General features: G+C 34.7%; 1 protein-coding gene across 4 annotated transcripts in view; it reads right to left on the reverse strand.

Annotated features, from left to right (window-relative positions):
• The window catches only part of LOC141459351 (non-lysosomal glucosylceramidase), a 26,253-nt gene extending 7,555 nt beyond the window's left edge, over nt 1-18,698 (reverse strand). For 2 of the 4 annotated variants that reach the window (XR_012461452.1, XM_074138355.1), the window contains exons 1-11: nt 18,371-18,698; nt 17,531-17,619; nt 16,351-16,552; nt 14,965-15,130; nt 13,597-13,711; nt 13,145-13,263; nt 12,954-13,068; nt 9,928-10,063; nt 9,724-9,849; nt 2,969-3,085; nt 2,182-2,426 (exon numbers count right to left, since the gene is read on the reverse strand). Coding sequence is in view for 3 of the 4 variants with exons in the window: in XM_074138355.1 (XP_073994456.1) it covers nt 2,182-2,426; nt 2,969-3,085; nt 9,724-9,849; nt 9,928-10,063; nt 12,954-13,068; nt 13,145-13,263; nt 13,597-13,711; nt 14,965-15,130; nt 16,351-16,552; nt 17,531-17,619; nt 18,371-18,498 (1,558 nt within the window). In the remaining variant the exon portion in view is untranslated. The remainder of the gene's footprint in view (nt 1-2,181; nt 2,427-2,968; nt 3,086-9,723; nt 9,850-9,927; nt 10,064-12,953; nt 13,069-13,144; nt 13,264-13,596; nt 13,712-14,964; nt 15,131-16,350; nt 16,553-17,530; nt 17,620-18,370) is intronic. The other 2 variants (XM_074138353.1, XM_074138354.1) reach the window with 2 other exon arrangements.
• Between the last annotated feature and the right edge of the window lie 288 nt (nt 18,699-18,986).

Genomic DNA, 18,986 nt, shown 5'->3' on the forward strand with positions numbered 1-18,986 from the left:
TTATCTTAAGTAAGTTAACAATTGTTATAAAAATGTGACAAACATAGTATTAATTGTGCTGTGATAGATCATAATTACTAATTATTTTTTCGTTTGCTCACTCATTTTAATTTTATTTTACGCATATATATATATATATATATATATATATACAGGGTGACCAGAGTTATATGCTCCACCCACTTTTTTTTTAAACGGCGGGAAATTTCGAAAAAATAAAAAACACGTATTTAATCATTTTTAGTCTAGTTTATTTTTAGTGATTGACCCATTTTTTTAAACCTCTGTATCTCGAGATACAGCATCCAACTTTTGTTTTTCAAATGGAACGTTATATTTTTTGTTGCATATTTTTATAGTATTTGAGCTCCTAAAAAAATTAAAAATTATTTTTTTGAAATCGGTTAGGTTTTTCAAAAGTTATAGTAATTCAAAATATGAAAAACAAATTTCAGTTTATTGTCAAAATTACGTTATTTTTTTTTAAAGAATCTGTTCTAACTGGGCACAATCAACGGATAGGCAAGCCAAAACACTGGACTCCCACGCTTTGCTTGTAGCAGCACTTATGGTGGCGAAGTCAAGATCTAGGCAGGCTAGAGTTATTCGACGTTTCAGACCATCGACTGAAACCACGGGATTAAGGATACTGTACACTTTATTTTTTAGATATCCCCCAAAAAAATAGTCCATTTGGGTTAAGTCCAGAGATCGAGGTGGCCATTGGATCGGACAATGAGTCCCTAAGCACTTTTCATGGAAATTTCTGTCCAGGCAACCTCGAACCACTCTCGCATTATGTGCCGGGCAACCATCTTGTTGAAAATACATATCTAGCCGACGTTATAGAGGAACATCTTCAAGCAGAACTGGCAAAATGTCTCTTAAAAAAAGTTAGATACCTTGCACTAGTTAAGTTCTCTTTGTAGAAGTATGGGCCGATTAGTTGATTAAAGTAAAACTCCACACCAAACGTTTGTAGAAAAAACAACCTGAACATCGAATAACTCTAGCCTGCCTAGATCTTGACTTCGCCACCATAAGTGCTGCTACAAGCAAAGCGTGGGAGTCCAGGTTTTGGCTTGCCTATCCGTTGATTGTGCCCAGTTTGAACAGATTCTTTAAAAAAAATGACGTAATTTTGACAGTAAACTGAAATTTGTTTTTCATATTTTAAATTACCATAACTTTTGAAAAACCTAACCGATTTCAAAAAATGTTTTTTTGTTTTTTTTAGGAGCTCAAATACTATAAAAATATGCACAAAAAAATATAACGTTCCATTTGAAAAAACAAAGTTGGATGCTGTATCTCGAGATACAGGGGTTTAAAAAAATGAGTCAATCACTAAAAATAAACTAGAATAAAAATGATTAAATACGTGTTTTTTATTTTTTCGAAATTTTCCGCCGTTTAAAAAAAAGTGGGTGGAGCATATAACTCTGGTCACCCTGTATATTATATATTTATATATATGTATATAACTTTTACTTTGACATTTATATCTGCACTAGATTAAAGTTTTATTCAACTAAAAAATAAATAAATAAATAGTTTTATCAAACTTGGAAAATGCAAAATATGTAGTTACTTATCATATACCATAAGTTACCATATTATACTCGGGGGCTCCACGAATGCCAGGGGCGTTCCTGGTTCGAGCAGAATAGAAAGAAAATAATAGTCAATAAGGACGCAACTGCCTGATTGTGCAATGACAGTAAACAATGATACTCGAGCTGTTCACTGTTAGAGCACAATCGCAGATTCTGCTAGCACCTCGTCATTTCTCCCGCTTCTTTTAAACAGTATGTTGACGTTTTATTTTAAAGTATATTAGCCGAGTTGACAAAAAAAAAGTCGGGTTATTATTATTAATTTGTTTGTTTTATTTGCTGCGGAGGTTCATGAGCAACTGGGTAAACTTTCCATGTTCTCTTATTTATAGATTTATGAGGTGAGGAAATGAAAGTAATTTCGGTAATTTTACTTACTATTAAAAGCTCAAATTATTAAAAAAATTAAAATTAAATTATAAATAAATAACCCGCAGAATTATGCTCTGTAACATATCGAGCATCCTAAATTAGTTCATTATCTTAACAGACATCTTAGTCTGTTAGTCATAAATCAACTAAATGATCTTTTCGTTACCGAACTTAACCCAAGAAATTACATTACCTGGATCCCCAAAATCATGTGGCACTGTATCCTTAGTCTTCCTGAATCCTGTAAATCCGTTGTACAAATACCATACTCTAGACTGATCCTCAACACTGATTGCATCCCTCATATCATACTGTAAGGACAGTTGAAGTTTTGGCCAGAGCATGATTAAGGCAAACGATGCATAGAAATGTACATCGTAAGTGTTGTACATTCGATATTCTAAACCTTCTAAATATCCAAAACGTCCATATCGAATTCTATAAAAAAAAAGTTTGAAAACATTTTTGCATTAAAATAAAAAAGCTGGTGGAGCTGCACTGAGTACGATGTAATTACTGGTATTATTATTTTTACTTTTGTTCTCAGCAAATGGTGGGTAAGACCTGAGCCCTTTTATTACAATACACTGCAGTCCAGAGTTGGCTCCATCCGAATACTATTTAATCCGTCCATGACACGTTTTTGCAACAGAACAACCACTTTCTATTGAACTTTCTATTGGTGTATATTTTTTATACACCCAAAGGAATGATCTATAAAAACTAAACCAAGTTTTTCGATCAGATGTTAGGGTAATTTTGCAAGGGACACTTCAGTGCTCCTACTGAGCAAGTGGGCAATCCAGATCTTTCCTGTTTTAAATCCTAATGGGATACCCCACTTTATATTATACGTAGTTCCAATCGTGCCAATTATGTAGTAAGATAAACAAAATAATAAGATAAATTAAGTTAATTTGACTAATGATCTGATTGACAACTCTATCGAGAAATAACGTTTTAAAATGCTTTAATCGTACCTTGGATCATGCTGTGGTAAGTCTCTTGTCCGAGTTTCATCTAACCGAAACCACACAGTGCCAGCAGTCATGTAGTACAGTTCGTTAAAGATTGCACTTTTATACCAAGCAGGTAAGCTACAGACAAGAATATTTGTAAAATGAAATTGTGAGAAATTGCAGTGACATTTCATTAAAAGAACAGACCATAAGGGAGAATTGGCGGCAAATCTCTTCTTGAAGTCCTAAAAGGTCCTCGGTTACAATTAATGATGTACAATTTTAAAAAAGAAAAAATGAATGCTGAGTATTTTATATTCCCAATATATTAATTAGGAATTTACTTTTAGATACTGGTTCCATTTTGTGTTATATACCTTAATATATATATATATTGATGTGTAGTGACGTCGGTAAAGAAGTGACAAAGTTCTAATAGAACAAGGAGTGGGGAGTGAGCGGACTAACGCGGGGTCAGTCGGGCTGTGTGTGTGGATAGGGAATGAGATGCTAGTACTAGTAATGAGATGAATAACTTTAAATTTTTTAAGGTAAATTTTTGATTTGTTCTATTGTTCTAAGTTTGAGTAACTATTATAATTATATGTAGAATTATTGTTATTATAAAAAATTGTAATAAAGAGTTGTTTTGAATTTTTTTTTTTAATTGCCATCGGACATAGCAATTTTGGGGGCCGCTCCGGGATTGACATTAAATTTTATTAAATAAATAATAAAACAAAATAATTTTAAATTAGAGTGGAATAAAGGTTCTTATTGTTATTTTATTCAATAGTGTGTTGGTTGGTTTCTTGTTTAAAGAACATTATTTTGTCTTATTGAATACCGCCTTTGATGTTTGAAAGCTTTCATTTTTTTATTCTTCTGTGTTTTGTTAGTTTATTATAAAAAAAAAAAAAAAATAAATAAATCCTTTGATAATATAGTTTATAGTAGTTGTAGAAGTGTTTAGAGATTTCATTTAATTAGATGATTACAAGGTCAAAGAATATGGAGGAAATTCTTCAGAGATTAGTTGAGATGAGTGGAGAAATGGCTAAGCAAAATGAGAAAATCGCGGAATTAAGCAGAACGGTAGATAAACAGAACAGTGAGATCAAAAAATTGTCAGATCAAAATGTCGCACATGAACAGGTAATGCAACCTCAAGAACTTGCCGAAACCAAAGATAATGGCGCTGAAGCTTCGTCACTGTCTCACACGAATATTTGCGCCGGTGGTTGCTGGAAGATGATGGTGGATGACAAATTTAAATTCGAAAATAATCGAGAAGACCAACCATTGCAGTTTCTGAGAAGCTTAACCAAATTATACAAGGTGCAGGGGATGTATTTAGATTTGGAACAATTTATCTTAAACCACTTGGCAGGGGAGGCAAGAGATTGGTACATGATCAAAAGATTTAAAGTTGAAAGTTTTCAAGAATTTAAAGAAGCATTTAAGAATGAATACCATGGTTGGAAGTATGATGATGTGATTGCAAGAGAGTTGGATGGAAAAAAGTACAAGGATCATTTGGATAAGCGTCCTAGCGAGTACTTCTCAAGAATTGTATCCAGAGCGTTTGAATGTAGTAGAGAGTACAGTGAGGCGTATTTATGTGAGCGACTGAGTAGTCATTTTGGTGAAACTGTAGAATGCGCTGTGAAAATACAGAATATCCAGACTGTTGAAGGATTCATGCAGTTGTTGAATAGGCTAGAAGATAAGATAATAAGTGAAGTTAAAAGTCAGAATAGAACTACGAAGTTTAAACAGGAAGCGGAGAGAACATGTGACAGGAAGCCGTTCGGAGGAAATAATTTTAGCAGGAACAGAGAATTTAACAGGACAGGATACAACATTAGAAATAATAATGAGAGTTGCAATTCGTTTAAGAATGAGATTAAACCAAGTCAGCAGGAAATGGGAAGGAATCACCCACAAGGAAACCATAACAGACGAACTTATGCTTCAAACAATCATATTGAGATAAAAAATGATGACGCAAAAAACGAATGAAAGGGCGGGTCAGTCCGCCCGAATTTCAAAATTTTATTGTATATAAAACCCGTGTATTTTGGAGGAGTAAATTAATGAGAAATGAAACTATTAAAAATCAAATAAAAAGTAATCAATTTCAAAGGAAGAGAATTTCAGAAGAAACTATTGAGCAGAATAGAAAAAAGGATATTACTTTTATGAATAATATGGAAGGAGACGGAATTAGTGCAGAGCCAGGAGATACATCTATTAATTCGTTGGTGAAAGAATTCACGAATCTATTGACAGAGGAGAATTATACAATAAGAGAGGAGAAAATGGTATGCTGTCCAGAAATTAATTTCAAATTGGATCAATTTTTGGTGAAGGCGTTAATTGATACCGGATCTCAGATTACATGTATGAATGAAGACTATTTCTATAACTTTATAAGTAAATTAAAAGGTGTAAAAGTAGATGCTTTACCTGTCCTAAACCTGTACGTTACATCGGCAATTAACAAACGTTCAAAGCCCATAAGAAAGCAGATAATCTTGCTTGTGAATGTTAGTGACAAGATACAAACCACGATTCACGCTTACTTGGTACCAGAGTTGACTCAGAATTTTATTATCGGCATGGACTTGCTGGAACAACTTAATGCTTTCGTGAATATTGCAGAGCAGACTTTATCAATTAAAGTTAACGGAAACCGCTGTTCTATTCCATTCGCACATCTCAATCAGCTGCTAACTAGCTGCAGTATACAAATTAACACCGCCGATATTCAAAACATGGATAACGTTGATGAGAAGGAGGCTCTGAAATTGAAACTAGAAGAAAGTTGCGACGAGATAAGGAAGAAATATCCGTCTGTCATCGAATCGTTCAACGAAATCATTAGAGAATATAAGGACATCTTTAGTAAGACGCCAGGTTTAATTAGGAACTTCAAGTATCAACTTGATGTAATGGATTCAACTCCTTTCTTTTTTAAAAATTACCCGATTCCATATCACAAAACTGAGTTGGTCAAGTTAGAGATAAACAAGCTAATCAAGAGTGGAGTGGTTGAGCAGAGTACGAGCCAGTACATATCACCATTAGTTGCAGTCACTAAGAAGGACGGTTCAATACGTGTGTGCACTGATGGCAGACACTTAAATTCAAGATTAAAAGGTGACCATGAACGCACTTCCCAAATAGATGGCATACTTGCGCAGTGCCACAGTATGCGTTACTTTAGCGCTATAGATTTAACTAAATCATTCTATCAAGTCGAGTTAGACGAAAATTCTAGAAAGTTCACTGCCTTCATATTTGAAGGTAAAACGTATCAATATACACGCGTCCCATTCGGACTTAAAGTGTCGACTTCAAGTTTGTGTAGAGCACTCAATCCTATAGTAGAAGATTTAAAGCCGAATATTCAGCTTTACGTTGACGACATGTTGGTTTTAACTGAAACCTTGGAGGAGCATATGATTATTCTGAGGAAGTTATTTCAAAAATTTAAAGAATATAATATTACTGTGAATTTTGGAAAATCAGAATTTTTTAAACAAAAATTGAACTATGTCGGATTTGTTTTAACACCCGAAGGAGTGATGCCACAACCAGAGAAAATTAATTTAATTCATAGTTTTCCCATACCAAAAAACAAGAAACATTTAAAATCATTTTTGGGCCTATGTGGGTATTATCAAAAGTTTTCATCATCATATTCAGAAAAAGTAAGTAAGTTGAGACATCTGTTGAAGGAGAAGAGGAAGTGGGAATGGAGTCAAAAGGATACTAACAATTTCGAAGAAATTAAGAAAGTTTTTACTGACCAAATTCTTATACACCATCCAAATTTCAATGAAACATTTATATTACAGACCGATGCAAGCGATTATGCTCTGGGAGCGCAGTTATTCCAAGAGATTAATGGGGAGATTAAAGTAATACAGTATGCCAGCTGTATGCTTCAGGATAGAGAAGTTAAATTCAGCATTACTGAGAAGGAGCTCTTATCAATAGTTTGGGCCGTCAAGAAATTTCAATTGTATCTTCTTGGTAAACCTTTCGTCATTCAGACCGACCACAAAGCTCTTAGCTACCTGAATGAGTGTAAAAACTTGCCTGCACGCCTTCATCGGTGGGCATTATTTATGCAGCAATTCGACTACAGAATAGAGTACATCGAGGGTAAAAAGAACGTTGTTGCAGATTTCTTATCGAGGTATAGCAGAGCTGAGATGATGGAGAATAAAATGGATATCGTACAAGTGAATCAAATATCGTTAGTGGACGAGAAGCTATTGACTGGTTTGTTTGCCAAATTTGATGACTATTACAGTATTGATAAAAATCTGAGTACTGTTAAAATTAATATTATGCAGGGTAGTAACTTGAACAATGAATTTCCTAAATACTTCTACAATGACAATGGTCCGTTCAGAATAATTTTAGTTAAGAAAAATGAAAGTATGGACAACAAAATTTGTGTTCCTGAAAAGAGTATTGTAGAGTTGATTTTGTTATTTCATGAGTGTCATGGGCACGTAGGTATTCATAAAACGTTTCATTTAATAAGTAAATATTTTGATTTTCCTAATCTAAAAGAGAGAATAATGTATGTGATTAAGAAATGTCAAACTTGTCAAATGTATAAGATCACCAATAATACTATGTACGCCAAATATACCTATTTGGCCAATTCAAAACCTTTAGAAACTGTTAGTGTAGATTACATGGGACCTCTGCCTAGAGCGCAGGGTGGTTTCACATATTTGTTTGTAATAGTTGATAATTTTTCTAAATTCACGAAATTGTACCCCGTTACAGTCGCAAATACCAATAATGCGGTGAAATGTGTTAAGAAGTTCTGTGATGAAGTAGGTCGGCCATATAGAGTCGTGAGCGATCACGGTTCGCAGTTCATGTCCAAGAATTGGCAGCAAGAAATGAATAAATTACGCATTTTGGTAGCTTATGCATCTATAAGACACCCTCAGTCAAACAAAACTGAGAGAACAAATCGTGACCTAGGGGAATACTTCCGAGTATTGTTAAAAGAGAAAAAGCACACACTTTGGATCAAATATTTGCCTCTGATTGAATTTTTAATTAACAATACTTACCACCAGGGAGTAGACGGATATCCGATAAGGATTCATTGTGGAAGAGACACTGTATGCCTGTTTGAAAATGTAATTGGACAGTATGTGGTCAACACCAACAGCCAGCTGGATGAGGAGCAGATAGCGGCACTGTGGGATGCAACCCATAATAGAATTATAAAAAAGGGTGAAGAGGCAAGGAGTAAGTTTGATGCCAACCACCAAATTCAAGAGTTGGAGGTTGGAGATCTGGTGCTAGTGGCTTCCTTACGCATTCCTAATGGTAGGAATGAAGCATCCAAGTTTCTGCCATTTTGGGAAGGGCCGTTCTACATACAAACGAAGCATAGCGCATCTACTTATACGGTGGCCAGACTAGATCATACTGTTAGAGGGAAGTTTCACATTTCTTCTCTCAAGAAATTTCATGATCCTATGTCAGGATGACGAGTTGGTGTTTGAGACTTTTGTCACTTCTTCTTTTATCGGTGGGCAATTGATGTGTAGTGACGTCGGTAAAGAAGTGACAAAGTTCTAATAGAACAAGGAGTGGGGAGTGAGCGGACTAACGCGGGGTCAGTCGGGCTGTGTGTGTGGATAGGGAATGAGATGCTAGTACTAGTAATGAGATGAATAACTTTAAATTTTTTAAGGTAAATTTTTGATTTGTTCTATTGTTCTAAGTTTGAGTAACTATTATAATTATATGTAGAATTATTGTTATTATAAAAAATTGTAATAAAGAGTTGTTTTGAATTTTTTTTTTTAATTGCCATCGGACATAGCAATTTATATACCTTAACTAACACGGCTTGGCACCGTGTTTAGTGCCAAGATTAGGTATGATTATGACGGCAAAACTAAAGATAAAACTTTTTATACTCCGTCTAAAGTCAAGAATGACTTCTTTAGTTGGTATGTGCATCCTTCGAAAGAATTTACACTAGTCAGAAATCAGCAAAATATGCCATTTACATTATGCAGAGATTTTATGATTAAAAACTGTAAAGGGTGGAAATGTGAAAATGTGAAAAATGTAGAAGATATCTAATGCGGTTTCTAACACCCTAACTTAAATAAATTCTTCCATCAGCTTTAAAATCTAGAAACCAAGCTACTGGACAAAATTCTGAAGAACCATGCGGCAATAATCGCTGATAACAGCAAGCTCCAGGAACCCCATGTTTATTTATTTTTTTTAAATAAATAAATTAGCTTCCATTCTTAGAATAAAGAAATTCCAAATCAGAAAAAACAATAGATCTCTTTTTAAAAAAAGAAATAATAAATTTGAAAAGAAATAAGCAAAAGTTGAATTTACATCTCTGCAGCTTAAGGACAAATGTAAATGAAAGAAACCCAAGTTTATTTAAAAGTCAAACTAGAAAATTATTGGGCGCAATAGGGTAAAAAACAAAACCATAAAAATTTTCAAATTATAAATCCTAAAGGAATGAGGTATAAAAACTTAGTTTTGAACGTTTGCACAGTCATTTCTGGACAATTGTGTTCCTTGCAGTCATCTTAGAATATAGTGAAAATCTGTATGTCTTAAAACCATTTGGAAAATTTCAGGTTTTTCATACATAAGAGCGTAAAATACTTGGACTTCAATGTGACCTGAGGCCACCCCTTCCGAACCTTAGTCAACCAACCTAATTCAGTTATGAGTAATGAGCCTGTACTTACTCTGATTCCAAAATGCAACTCTGCCAATCCTCTATACACTGCTCCCATCTGCCATAATTCCCCAAACAGTACAAACACAATTCAGGCACAATTTTACCAGAATCATTGAAATATTTCGTATAATACCTGCAACAACAATTTTGAACAACATATTCTAAGTTCAACATCCAGAAGCACTCTATCTTAACAGTAAGTATAACTTACCTTTTCATATTTTGTTTACTTTTAGGAAATCTCACTATTGGCATATCCCAAGCCAGATTAAACTGTACCAACTCCCTACCACCGTTATGCAGCACTTCTAGTCCGCAGCAAACTGCACTTCCAAGTCTACCTCTGACTAGATATAACATAAATGATTTTTCAAGATAAAACGAGGCAAGTTACTCCTCAATATACCTCATGACGAACTTCGTTGAGACTTAACGACTACTCATTGTGGTCCAGAATAGAGAACGATAAATTCGTTTATTCTGGTTTATTCGTTTATTTGGCAGTAAGCAACACTTTTAAAAGAAGACAGTTTTTTTTGCAAGTTCCGAACGTTCTGACCAAAATTTAACAAATGCACGAATTTTAAAAATCTAACAGCAAACAAAATACCTTCCACTTTCATTTGAAACATCTTCCCAATTTTTTTTTTTTTTATGTGGAGTTCTTTGAAGAAAGATCTCAAGGCATCCTTTTAAATAATCATTAGATAGTGATAGTTGAAGTACCGCCGAAACACAACATCAATCTTCAGATAATTTGTGTCTATTTGTTGCAGATATGCAACTTTAAAAAATAGACTTTAAAGAATAGATAAAGAGTTAGTCCATTTAAAGGAAAAGTTGGAAGCAGGAAGAAGAGGCTAAAACCGGCTACGCGTTAAACGATGGAATTATCATGTGTGCAAAAAAAGTACGTTTTTGTTGCACAGAAAGTATTGTGGAGTTAAGAAATCGAATGCACGCTCAATTTGTTATTTAAAAAATGTTAAGGATATAGAAGCATATGTTTACTCTGATAAAGCATTCACAATAGTGCAACTTACTATAACTAAGATACCCACGCTTGGGAAAGCGCCTAGTATGAGGTCGGAATGCATTCATGCAGATGTTTTCGGGCAAATATAGAGAAAGCTATTTTTTCAATTAGTTGATAGTTGGCGAACAAAATTTTCGACCAACCTCCTCTACTGGAGAATCAACAATTGAAAAACTCCGAAGTTTATTTTTAAGTCAGGATATTCCGAACAGGTTACACAGTCAAAAATATAAGAAAAAACTAAACTCAGCACTCTGAAATGGTTCACAAGATCGTCAAAATTCTTTTTTGCTATAGAACCGAATGCCAGAAGTACAATACATATGAGTTCAAGAAAACTCAGAACAACAACATTACACCCACTTCGCTCTAATAGAAAAGCATTGAAAAGAGAGACAGCTACATCTCCAACACCTGTTACGAGTGGGCAGGAACTATTAAGAAACTACGTTGGGAAAAGATGGGTATTTGGTAGGTTCATTAAAATGTGGAAAATTACACAATTAATTTAACTAAATAACTAAATCATTAACAAGTCACAATGACCAACTTCGTTGTTTGGAGTACGATCCTTAACAAGAAGAAGATGAAGAAATTACGTGAGATATAGAGAAAATCAGTATATTGAGAACAAAAACATCAATCGACAAAGACCAACAGTACCGAAAAAAGTCATCAAGAAATTACAATTCTATTTGTTATAGAACATACATTTAAACAATTTTTATATTAAATACATAATACATGAGCAGTGGAAGGCCAACCACTATCTTGTTGAAACAAAACTTATTTGCGATATACCAAAGAGGGGAAGCTAAATCAATTTTTAATAAACTTTCATTTTTATTTGCTGTAAGGTCCAGAATTCATGGAAAGTCCATCGAACAACGATTGCCTGATAGATTACTCAATCGCAGTTTTAGTAAAAGTTCATCATTTTCGACTTTTTTTTTATTTGCCCTTCTTGCACGAACCGCGATTGCGGTTTGCCCGCCAACTAACCAGTAGTCTCCAAAACTTCGCAGGTAAAAACCTTCCCAAATGACTGTTCTCTTGTAAGATGCTTAGAAGTGGAGTTATCAAGTAAGCATTGTGTTAGTGGCCTGATGAAGTGTAAACGAATAGCGCCTTATCTCGTTTTTACCAGATTTTGTTAATATTGTAGATAAAACAGGAAAGTGTTTTGAAGTGACATTTTGAGGGTAAATAAAGTTCAAGAAAATAAAGTCGTACCTCGGTAGAAATCCACTTTGAAATAAAACTTGCAGGCGTCAATGTTAAATAACAAAAATCATTACACATCACGGTCCCCTTGCTTACAATCTGCTGCCCTTATACCTATTATAAGCTGCCGGAGTTTGACTTTATCACTTCAAATATTTCTTCAGCTTAACACAACTCCTTTCATTCAACCCATGGTCTAACAGGTTCAAGACGTTCAAGAAGCTCTACTAAAGCACTATTCCAGAGGTCATTGATAAGACCTCTGTCACAGAATTAACACAAAATAGTTTTGGAGATATCACTAGTCCTCTGCATATTTCATTGACAAAGCCTGGCAGGAAGTTTCCTACAATAACAGTAAAATCTGCTTGGAGAAATTTGTCCAGAAACAGTGGTAAAAAGAATGAAGGTCCGTGCCTGTAGTAGAGGGTATTGTCTCTCTGGTAGGTTCATGAGTTGGATGTAAGTGATGTTGATGAGGTTGTAGAAGAGAGGTTGCAACAGGAACTTTAAAACGAGGAACTTAAGTCTCTAAGATGGTAACTTTCTCTTCAGGCTCGAAGGTGGGAACAGAGAATAAATTAATGAAGTAGTTGCTAAATGGTTCAATGTTCATAAGTTTGCAGAAAAATAACACCCCAAAAAACCCCAAACAAGTCGTAATTGCATTGTCTAGAATGAACACAATGTCATATTTCTGAAACATCCTTAAGGGGAAGTAGCAAAGTTATTTGGACACATTTTTAGTAACCGTCAAACTGTTGATCCTCAACCAGGTCTAAGAAGGTAAAAGAAATAGAAAAAAATAAATATTGTTGAATATTGTTTCATTTGCATATTTTATCTAATTGTTTTTTAGTTTTAAGGCATGTTTAAATTATTTTATACATTTTCATCAATAAACTATGTGACAATAACAATATTTAACAATACTACTGTTCTTTGTAAAAGATTGTAAACTTATAAAAAAAGTTTACCTATGCCTCGAGAAGATACATCCTTCAATTCACCTGAGTGCCTCAAGGTATCCCAAATTTCGGCTCCATTTCCGTCAGCATTGAAATATGGACACTTAGTCACATTAACTTTATTCTGAAAATAAGTTAAATACATTCAATTAGTTAAATGATTTGTAAATACTTCGATTTAAAAAAGTATGATAACAAACATTATGCAAAGCTGCCATTGCTAAGGAGTAAATGCCATCCTCATTTTCCTCCGTTAACATCACACCGGAAATAATGACGTTTCCATCTTTTCTTGAAAACATCTCACTGGACACATAATCTAAAAACATTCAGATGAATGTTGAGGTCTTCTCAGTAACATATGAAGGTATATTTGTAGATGATCGATGAATCTTGTAGACCTTACAAAAATATTAATGGTTTGGGACACTGAATTCATAGTTACAAGGCAAGTGATGTACGTCCAGACTGGTTTCAAGTAAGGCTGGATACATAGACGTTTACGCTAGAGAGAAGTACCATGACTATAATCGAAACCAAGATGATGGTCTTAAGTATCGTAATACATCTAATCTGACTAACCATCAGTACAGAACTGGTCTAAAACCTTGATCACAAGTAAAAAAAAAAACAATATCCGAATTTCCCATACCTGAATTTGAAGTCTTCTTTGCGCTATTCATTGTAAATGTGATACTGATAAACAGGGATTTATCGGAATTATTTTCAATTATCCACTCGAACACACCACCGGGCACTGAACTGTCCTACAAACGAAAATTCAGTGGTATAAATTTGAAGTTACATTCTCATGCAGCTATTTTATTCCCTTTAATAATATATACACATAGTACTGACCTCACTAGATATAAGAAGACTGGTTCGTTAGGGTTTGAAGAATTGAGGAAGTAAAAAAAAAAGGTAATTAAAAGTAAACACCTTACCAAATTAGGTGTCTTGGACGAAGGCGACTAGCGAACATAATGTCAATTTCTTATATTAACCATGTAATACAATCAAACCGAGTAACCACAATACATCTTCGACAATCGTGGCGCCTAAGAGAATAATTTTATAAATTCATGATAATTTAATAGTTTATTTTTTAAATAGCGTTTTATTAGAAACCTGAGTATAAATAGTTTGATATCTGATATTACAATTAGTTGAAGTGGAGCTATTATAAAAGAGTGTGACATCTAATAAATTCTAAAAAATATTAATGGCAATTTAATGCAGTAAAATTACTTTAATGAGATCGTTTTTTAAAAATTTCCAACAGTACAATGGTTTTTATTGGACAGTATTCTTGAAAATATTGCTCAATATGAAATGTTAAAGAACTTTTTTTTTTTATTGTTTTTGTGGTTGTTGAAGAACTTAAAAGCCCAAATAGTAGTAAGAGAAATCATTTATCAGTTCAGAAGGATGGGGAAAAATTAATAACAATTTTAAATAAAATTCATAAGCTTTTTCGAGCGTTTCTAACAGGCTAAAATTACCAGCTGAAGTGTTTATTAATGAAAAGTTTGATACTTGCTGATTTCTGAAGCAGGCACTCTTCAGAAAAGTAGTTTCCTTCAAGAGCACCTTAACCTAATAGAAAGCTGGTGCACCCATTGGCGCATAAAAATTAATGAAAGCAAAGGTGTCCACATAACTTTTACGCTCAGGCGTCAAAAGTGCCCAAATGTGTTGTTACTCAACAATCCCATCCCTACCTCGAACATAGTACGCTACCTGGGTTTCTACTAAAACAGTAGCCTCATACAGTACATTTGACTCAAAAGACAACAACTAAACAAAAGGTACGGATAACTAAAACGCATGATCAGATAGATCTAAATCTAAACTCAACAAACTAACCCTATAAAAAACGTAACTTCAACTCATCTGGACTTACGGATCAGAGCTCTGGGGCTCAACTAAACCCTCCAACATCTCCCACATCCGAACCTTTCAATCAAAGTATTGTTAATGCTCCTTATAATGTCTTTAATATTCTAAGACCAAATTTTACCTTATAATTATGTGGTATGACAGGACTAATCTGTCGACAGATTAGAGTCAAATCAAGTTCTTTGATAAGATATTCAGTCCATGATCTGGGATAAAGTGCAGTGTATTCTATATCTTTCAAACTCAAATTCCATTTCCAGCTGGACAAGCATTTGCGATTTATTGCGCTAAAATCATAAAATTAATACTGAATTAGTTGGAAATACAGGTAAAAATCAGTAAAACATGTTATTGATGCAATAAAAAAAATTGAAAGAGAAAAAAGAAAAAGCGTATAAGGATTACGTTGTGGTAAGCAAATCTCTATGAGGGTCTACAAGGGTGGACCACCTTGCTTGAGAATTATTTAGCAGTAGCGATCAGTATGCGTCCAGTTTTACATACAGAACAGCTAAACTAGAGTAGTTTGCTTACCAAAATGATCCTTCAGCAAGCCACAAGAGAAGTGAAGCCGAAAAGCAGAAACAAGTGGTAGATCTCTCTGGCACTTCCGTACCCACTAGATCGCATAAAAACGGTATTTCAGTTTAATGCATGTAAGAAATTTAAATAAAAAGACCAATCTTAAAACTATTTCGGGATGCGGATAGAGGATACCGATATCTGCGTATTGAAGATATCAATGTGTGGATGGTATGTCGGAAATGCAGATGATGGATGAAAGCAAGGGACCAAGGATACTTCCCTGCGGGACACTAGCTTCTAAAGTATAGCAGGAGGACAAGGAATTATCAATACTCACACCGAAGTATCGATGCAAGAACAAGACGTCTGCTTCCTCAGTAATCCCGTACGTCATACCCGATCAAATGCTTGCGCAATATCAAAGAAACCCCGAAACATTACTATTTCCGCTCACGAGAGGTTGCGATGATGTTTACAACGCGATGTCAAAGTGGAGGTGGAATCTGCACTCCGAATACGAACTGATGGTTTGGAAGATCATTGGAGTTTTTAAGGTTTTGGTATATTCGCTAGAGGATGAGTTTTTCAAGAATCATTCCCATCATGTGTAAAAGATTTTTAGGATGGTAGGAAGTGAGGAGATAGCGTAGTTCTATCACATTTAAAGAACATATGGAATAATTTCAAGGCACTGAATTTCTGATACCCCCAGCGTTTATGTCCAGATGCGATTCTAGTTTCAACCAACAATCATTTGTTATGGTTCATGGCACACTTTCTGTAAAGGAAAAACATTCCATAAAACATGGAAGTTGAAACTAAAGCGCAGGAAGTTTTTAAGAACAAACCAAAGGATGAATCAGCGGCTACATCCAACAGTTTCAAGAAAGATATCTTTACATGTACACAATCACAATAACTTTTATTTGCAACAACAAAAAATTAGTTTTATTTTTAATATTAATCCCAATTAATGCCTTACCGATCTCCTGTAAGCACAGTCTGGTAAAGAGTCTGCTTTCTAGTAGTGTCTTGCACGGTTAGAATGAAATGCATCGCCTCTGCGATTATCGGATCATACTGACCGGGTATCATCTGATAATTATAGAAATCTCCTTTAAAACTACGGCCAATAGTTCCGCCACCGATTCCACCCAGTGGTACACCTAAAATGTAAACAAAACCTACTTATATTATTAACTTCTTTCAATTATTGCAGATTGATAGATGTGCTGACTGGACGGTCTGCTGATAACATTACCTGACAGTCTAAGTAACTGCACTTGCTGATGATGTCGAAGGTTACAAATATCAAGTGATGACGAAAATTGTGTAACGATATTATAAACTCATTTGAGTGTGATTCTGAAGGTGAAACCAATTTCGATTCTAATCAGGATATAGACGATCACAAGAACGGTGCTCAAGGAAGTAGCAAGAACAGGAGTAATAGCAGAGGTTGAGACGAAAATGTTAGTGACTAACATTCCCTCGCTAATAGCCCAAAAATAAGGAAACAGCCAACTTCAAGAAAAGCATGCAAGAGACCACCCAAAACTGGCACGCTATATCTTTAGCAAGAAAAAGACAGTTCATTACTATCAAGAGTGTTATAATTACATTTTCTGAATCACCAATTCAAAAAAGTTTTACAGAGCTCGTGCTGAATAATCATGAACTTTTTTTTGTAAAATATTTATTAAGCATGTACTAAATGTATATTAAAGGATTTTTTCCAATTATCTTTTAATTTATGCTGATAAATAAACATTATTATTTTATTAAAAAGTGGAATCCCAATATTTTATTCATCTGAAAATTCAATGGCCGAACTAACTCAACGTTTCCCTTAAGTGATTTCTTTACATAACATAACTTCGTTAATGTAGAAATTATGTGACGATTGGGCGGCTGGCTGAGTGCACTGAAAATGTTGTATAGACAAAGAAGCCTACAATAGTCAGCTGAAGAAGCAATCTAAGGTACTCAGCGTTTGATACCAGCCTGCCAGCCTAGCGCGCTAACACTCACCTAATCTTAGTCCTCAACCACTTCAATTAATATAGCTAATTGTGCTGCCTTCTTGCAATATTCTCGCCGCTAGACAAATGACCTACTTTAGGGCTGCTAAAAGTATGAATAGGCCAAAAATTGATACATACCACTAAAGCTATGACTCTGTTCCAAGCGTATGAAGTCCATAACTGGTTTCTGACCGGTGAACCATTTCTTAATCCAGTAACATAAATATCTGGAAGTGAGAAGAAAATGTAAGATTGATGAGACTTGCAAAGGGAAGTTTATCATCCCAAACCCAAAAAATTTGAAGTTCCCCAACTTCAGTACAACGTTCTAACAGCAGTGAAATAATAAAAGTGAGGTAGCCCCAGAATTGAGATATTAAGAATCATTCAGAATACCAGTTGACTGGATAGGTGGCCAGTTTGATGCAAGTTTTCTGTAATTTTCTAGATAGAAATATGTGTAAGCTTATCACTTTTGGGCCTGAACATAAAATGAGGATATTTTAAACGCTGTAATGGATGTAGGCCTTGTGATCTAATTAAAGTAAGAATCAAGACTAAAATCCAGCAAACAAGAGTGTAAAATATAACTATCAGAAAGAGTTTTCCCATCTTTTCCATTAACTATCTTTACTGAAGTGGATCAGTAACTTCTTCAAGGACTCTGGCGCCCCTGCAGGTCAAGCAACACAAAACACTTATGCACATACTTCTCGGCACTCACGCAATACACCTAGGGTCAACAGGGGATTAACTACTTGGGTTTATCAAACCCACTGATAAACTTTGGACCACCATCTGTCACGCACCTTCACACACCCAACATTCTATGACCAACACTGACACTTGAGCTTAATTGGTCTTTTAGGTCGCTGTGCAATGAAATTTATTAAGCCACTCTCCCTTCACTCTGTATCTATACGAAGCTTGGCCACTTAAACAAGTCATTTTCTTTTGACACCAAAATCTGGAACTTACCTTAATGTTAGCGGTAACAAAGCCCAAGCCTGTGACCATGAAGCAAGTAATTTCTGCTTACGAGGATTTGGAAATTTGTAATCCAATCTGCAATTCCATCCTAATTTGGAGTAATCTCTGGTATGCATAACTGAAATTTGTGAATTACTTATAAATTTAAATTCACTCTGATAAATCTCTTCACAGCCATCCGCTCTTATTCTGACTGGTTATTCACTATTGATAAGATCTCGCTGACAATCAACGCACTGCTCTGTGTTGTGTGTAGACTACTGTGCTGTTGTGCTGGTATTTTTATACCTGACGCGCTTTTTCGAGCTTATTCGTTCTTCTTGAACGACTCTAGTTGATGAACGAATCAACTAAAATAATCATTAATGAGTTTTTGTATCAGTAATGTTTTTGTTAAAAAAATGTTTGACGACGTTTCCAACTGTAGTTCTGCAACAGGTCTACAGAACAAAGAAAAAGATCTGGATTTTTACATTAAACGAAGGAAAGTTAAAAATTAAATATAAAAGCTATTTTCAATCAGCTTTGTTTCAAGTTCTAAGTTCTTACCCTGATATTGTAAAAATCCTGATTACTTTCTGGTTCGTAGCCTGATGAAGAACTA

The sequence above is a fragment of the Rhodnius prolixus genome, unplaced genomic scaffold, assembly GCF_049639745.1.
Source record: "Rhodnius prolixus isolate KJV_2025 unplaced genomic scaffold, Rpr scaffold_11, whole genome shotgun sequence".
NCBI classification, from domain to species: domain Eukaryota; kingdom Metazoa; phylum Arthropoda; class Insecta; order Hemiptera; family Reduviidae; genus Rhodnius; species Rhodnius prolixus.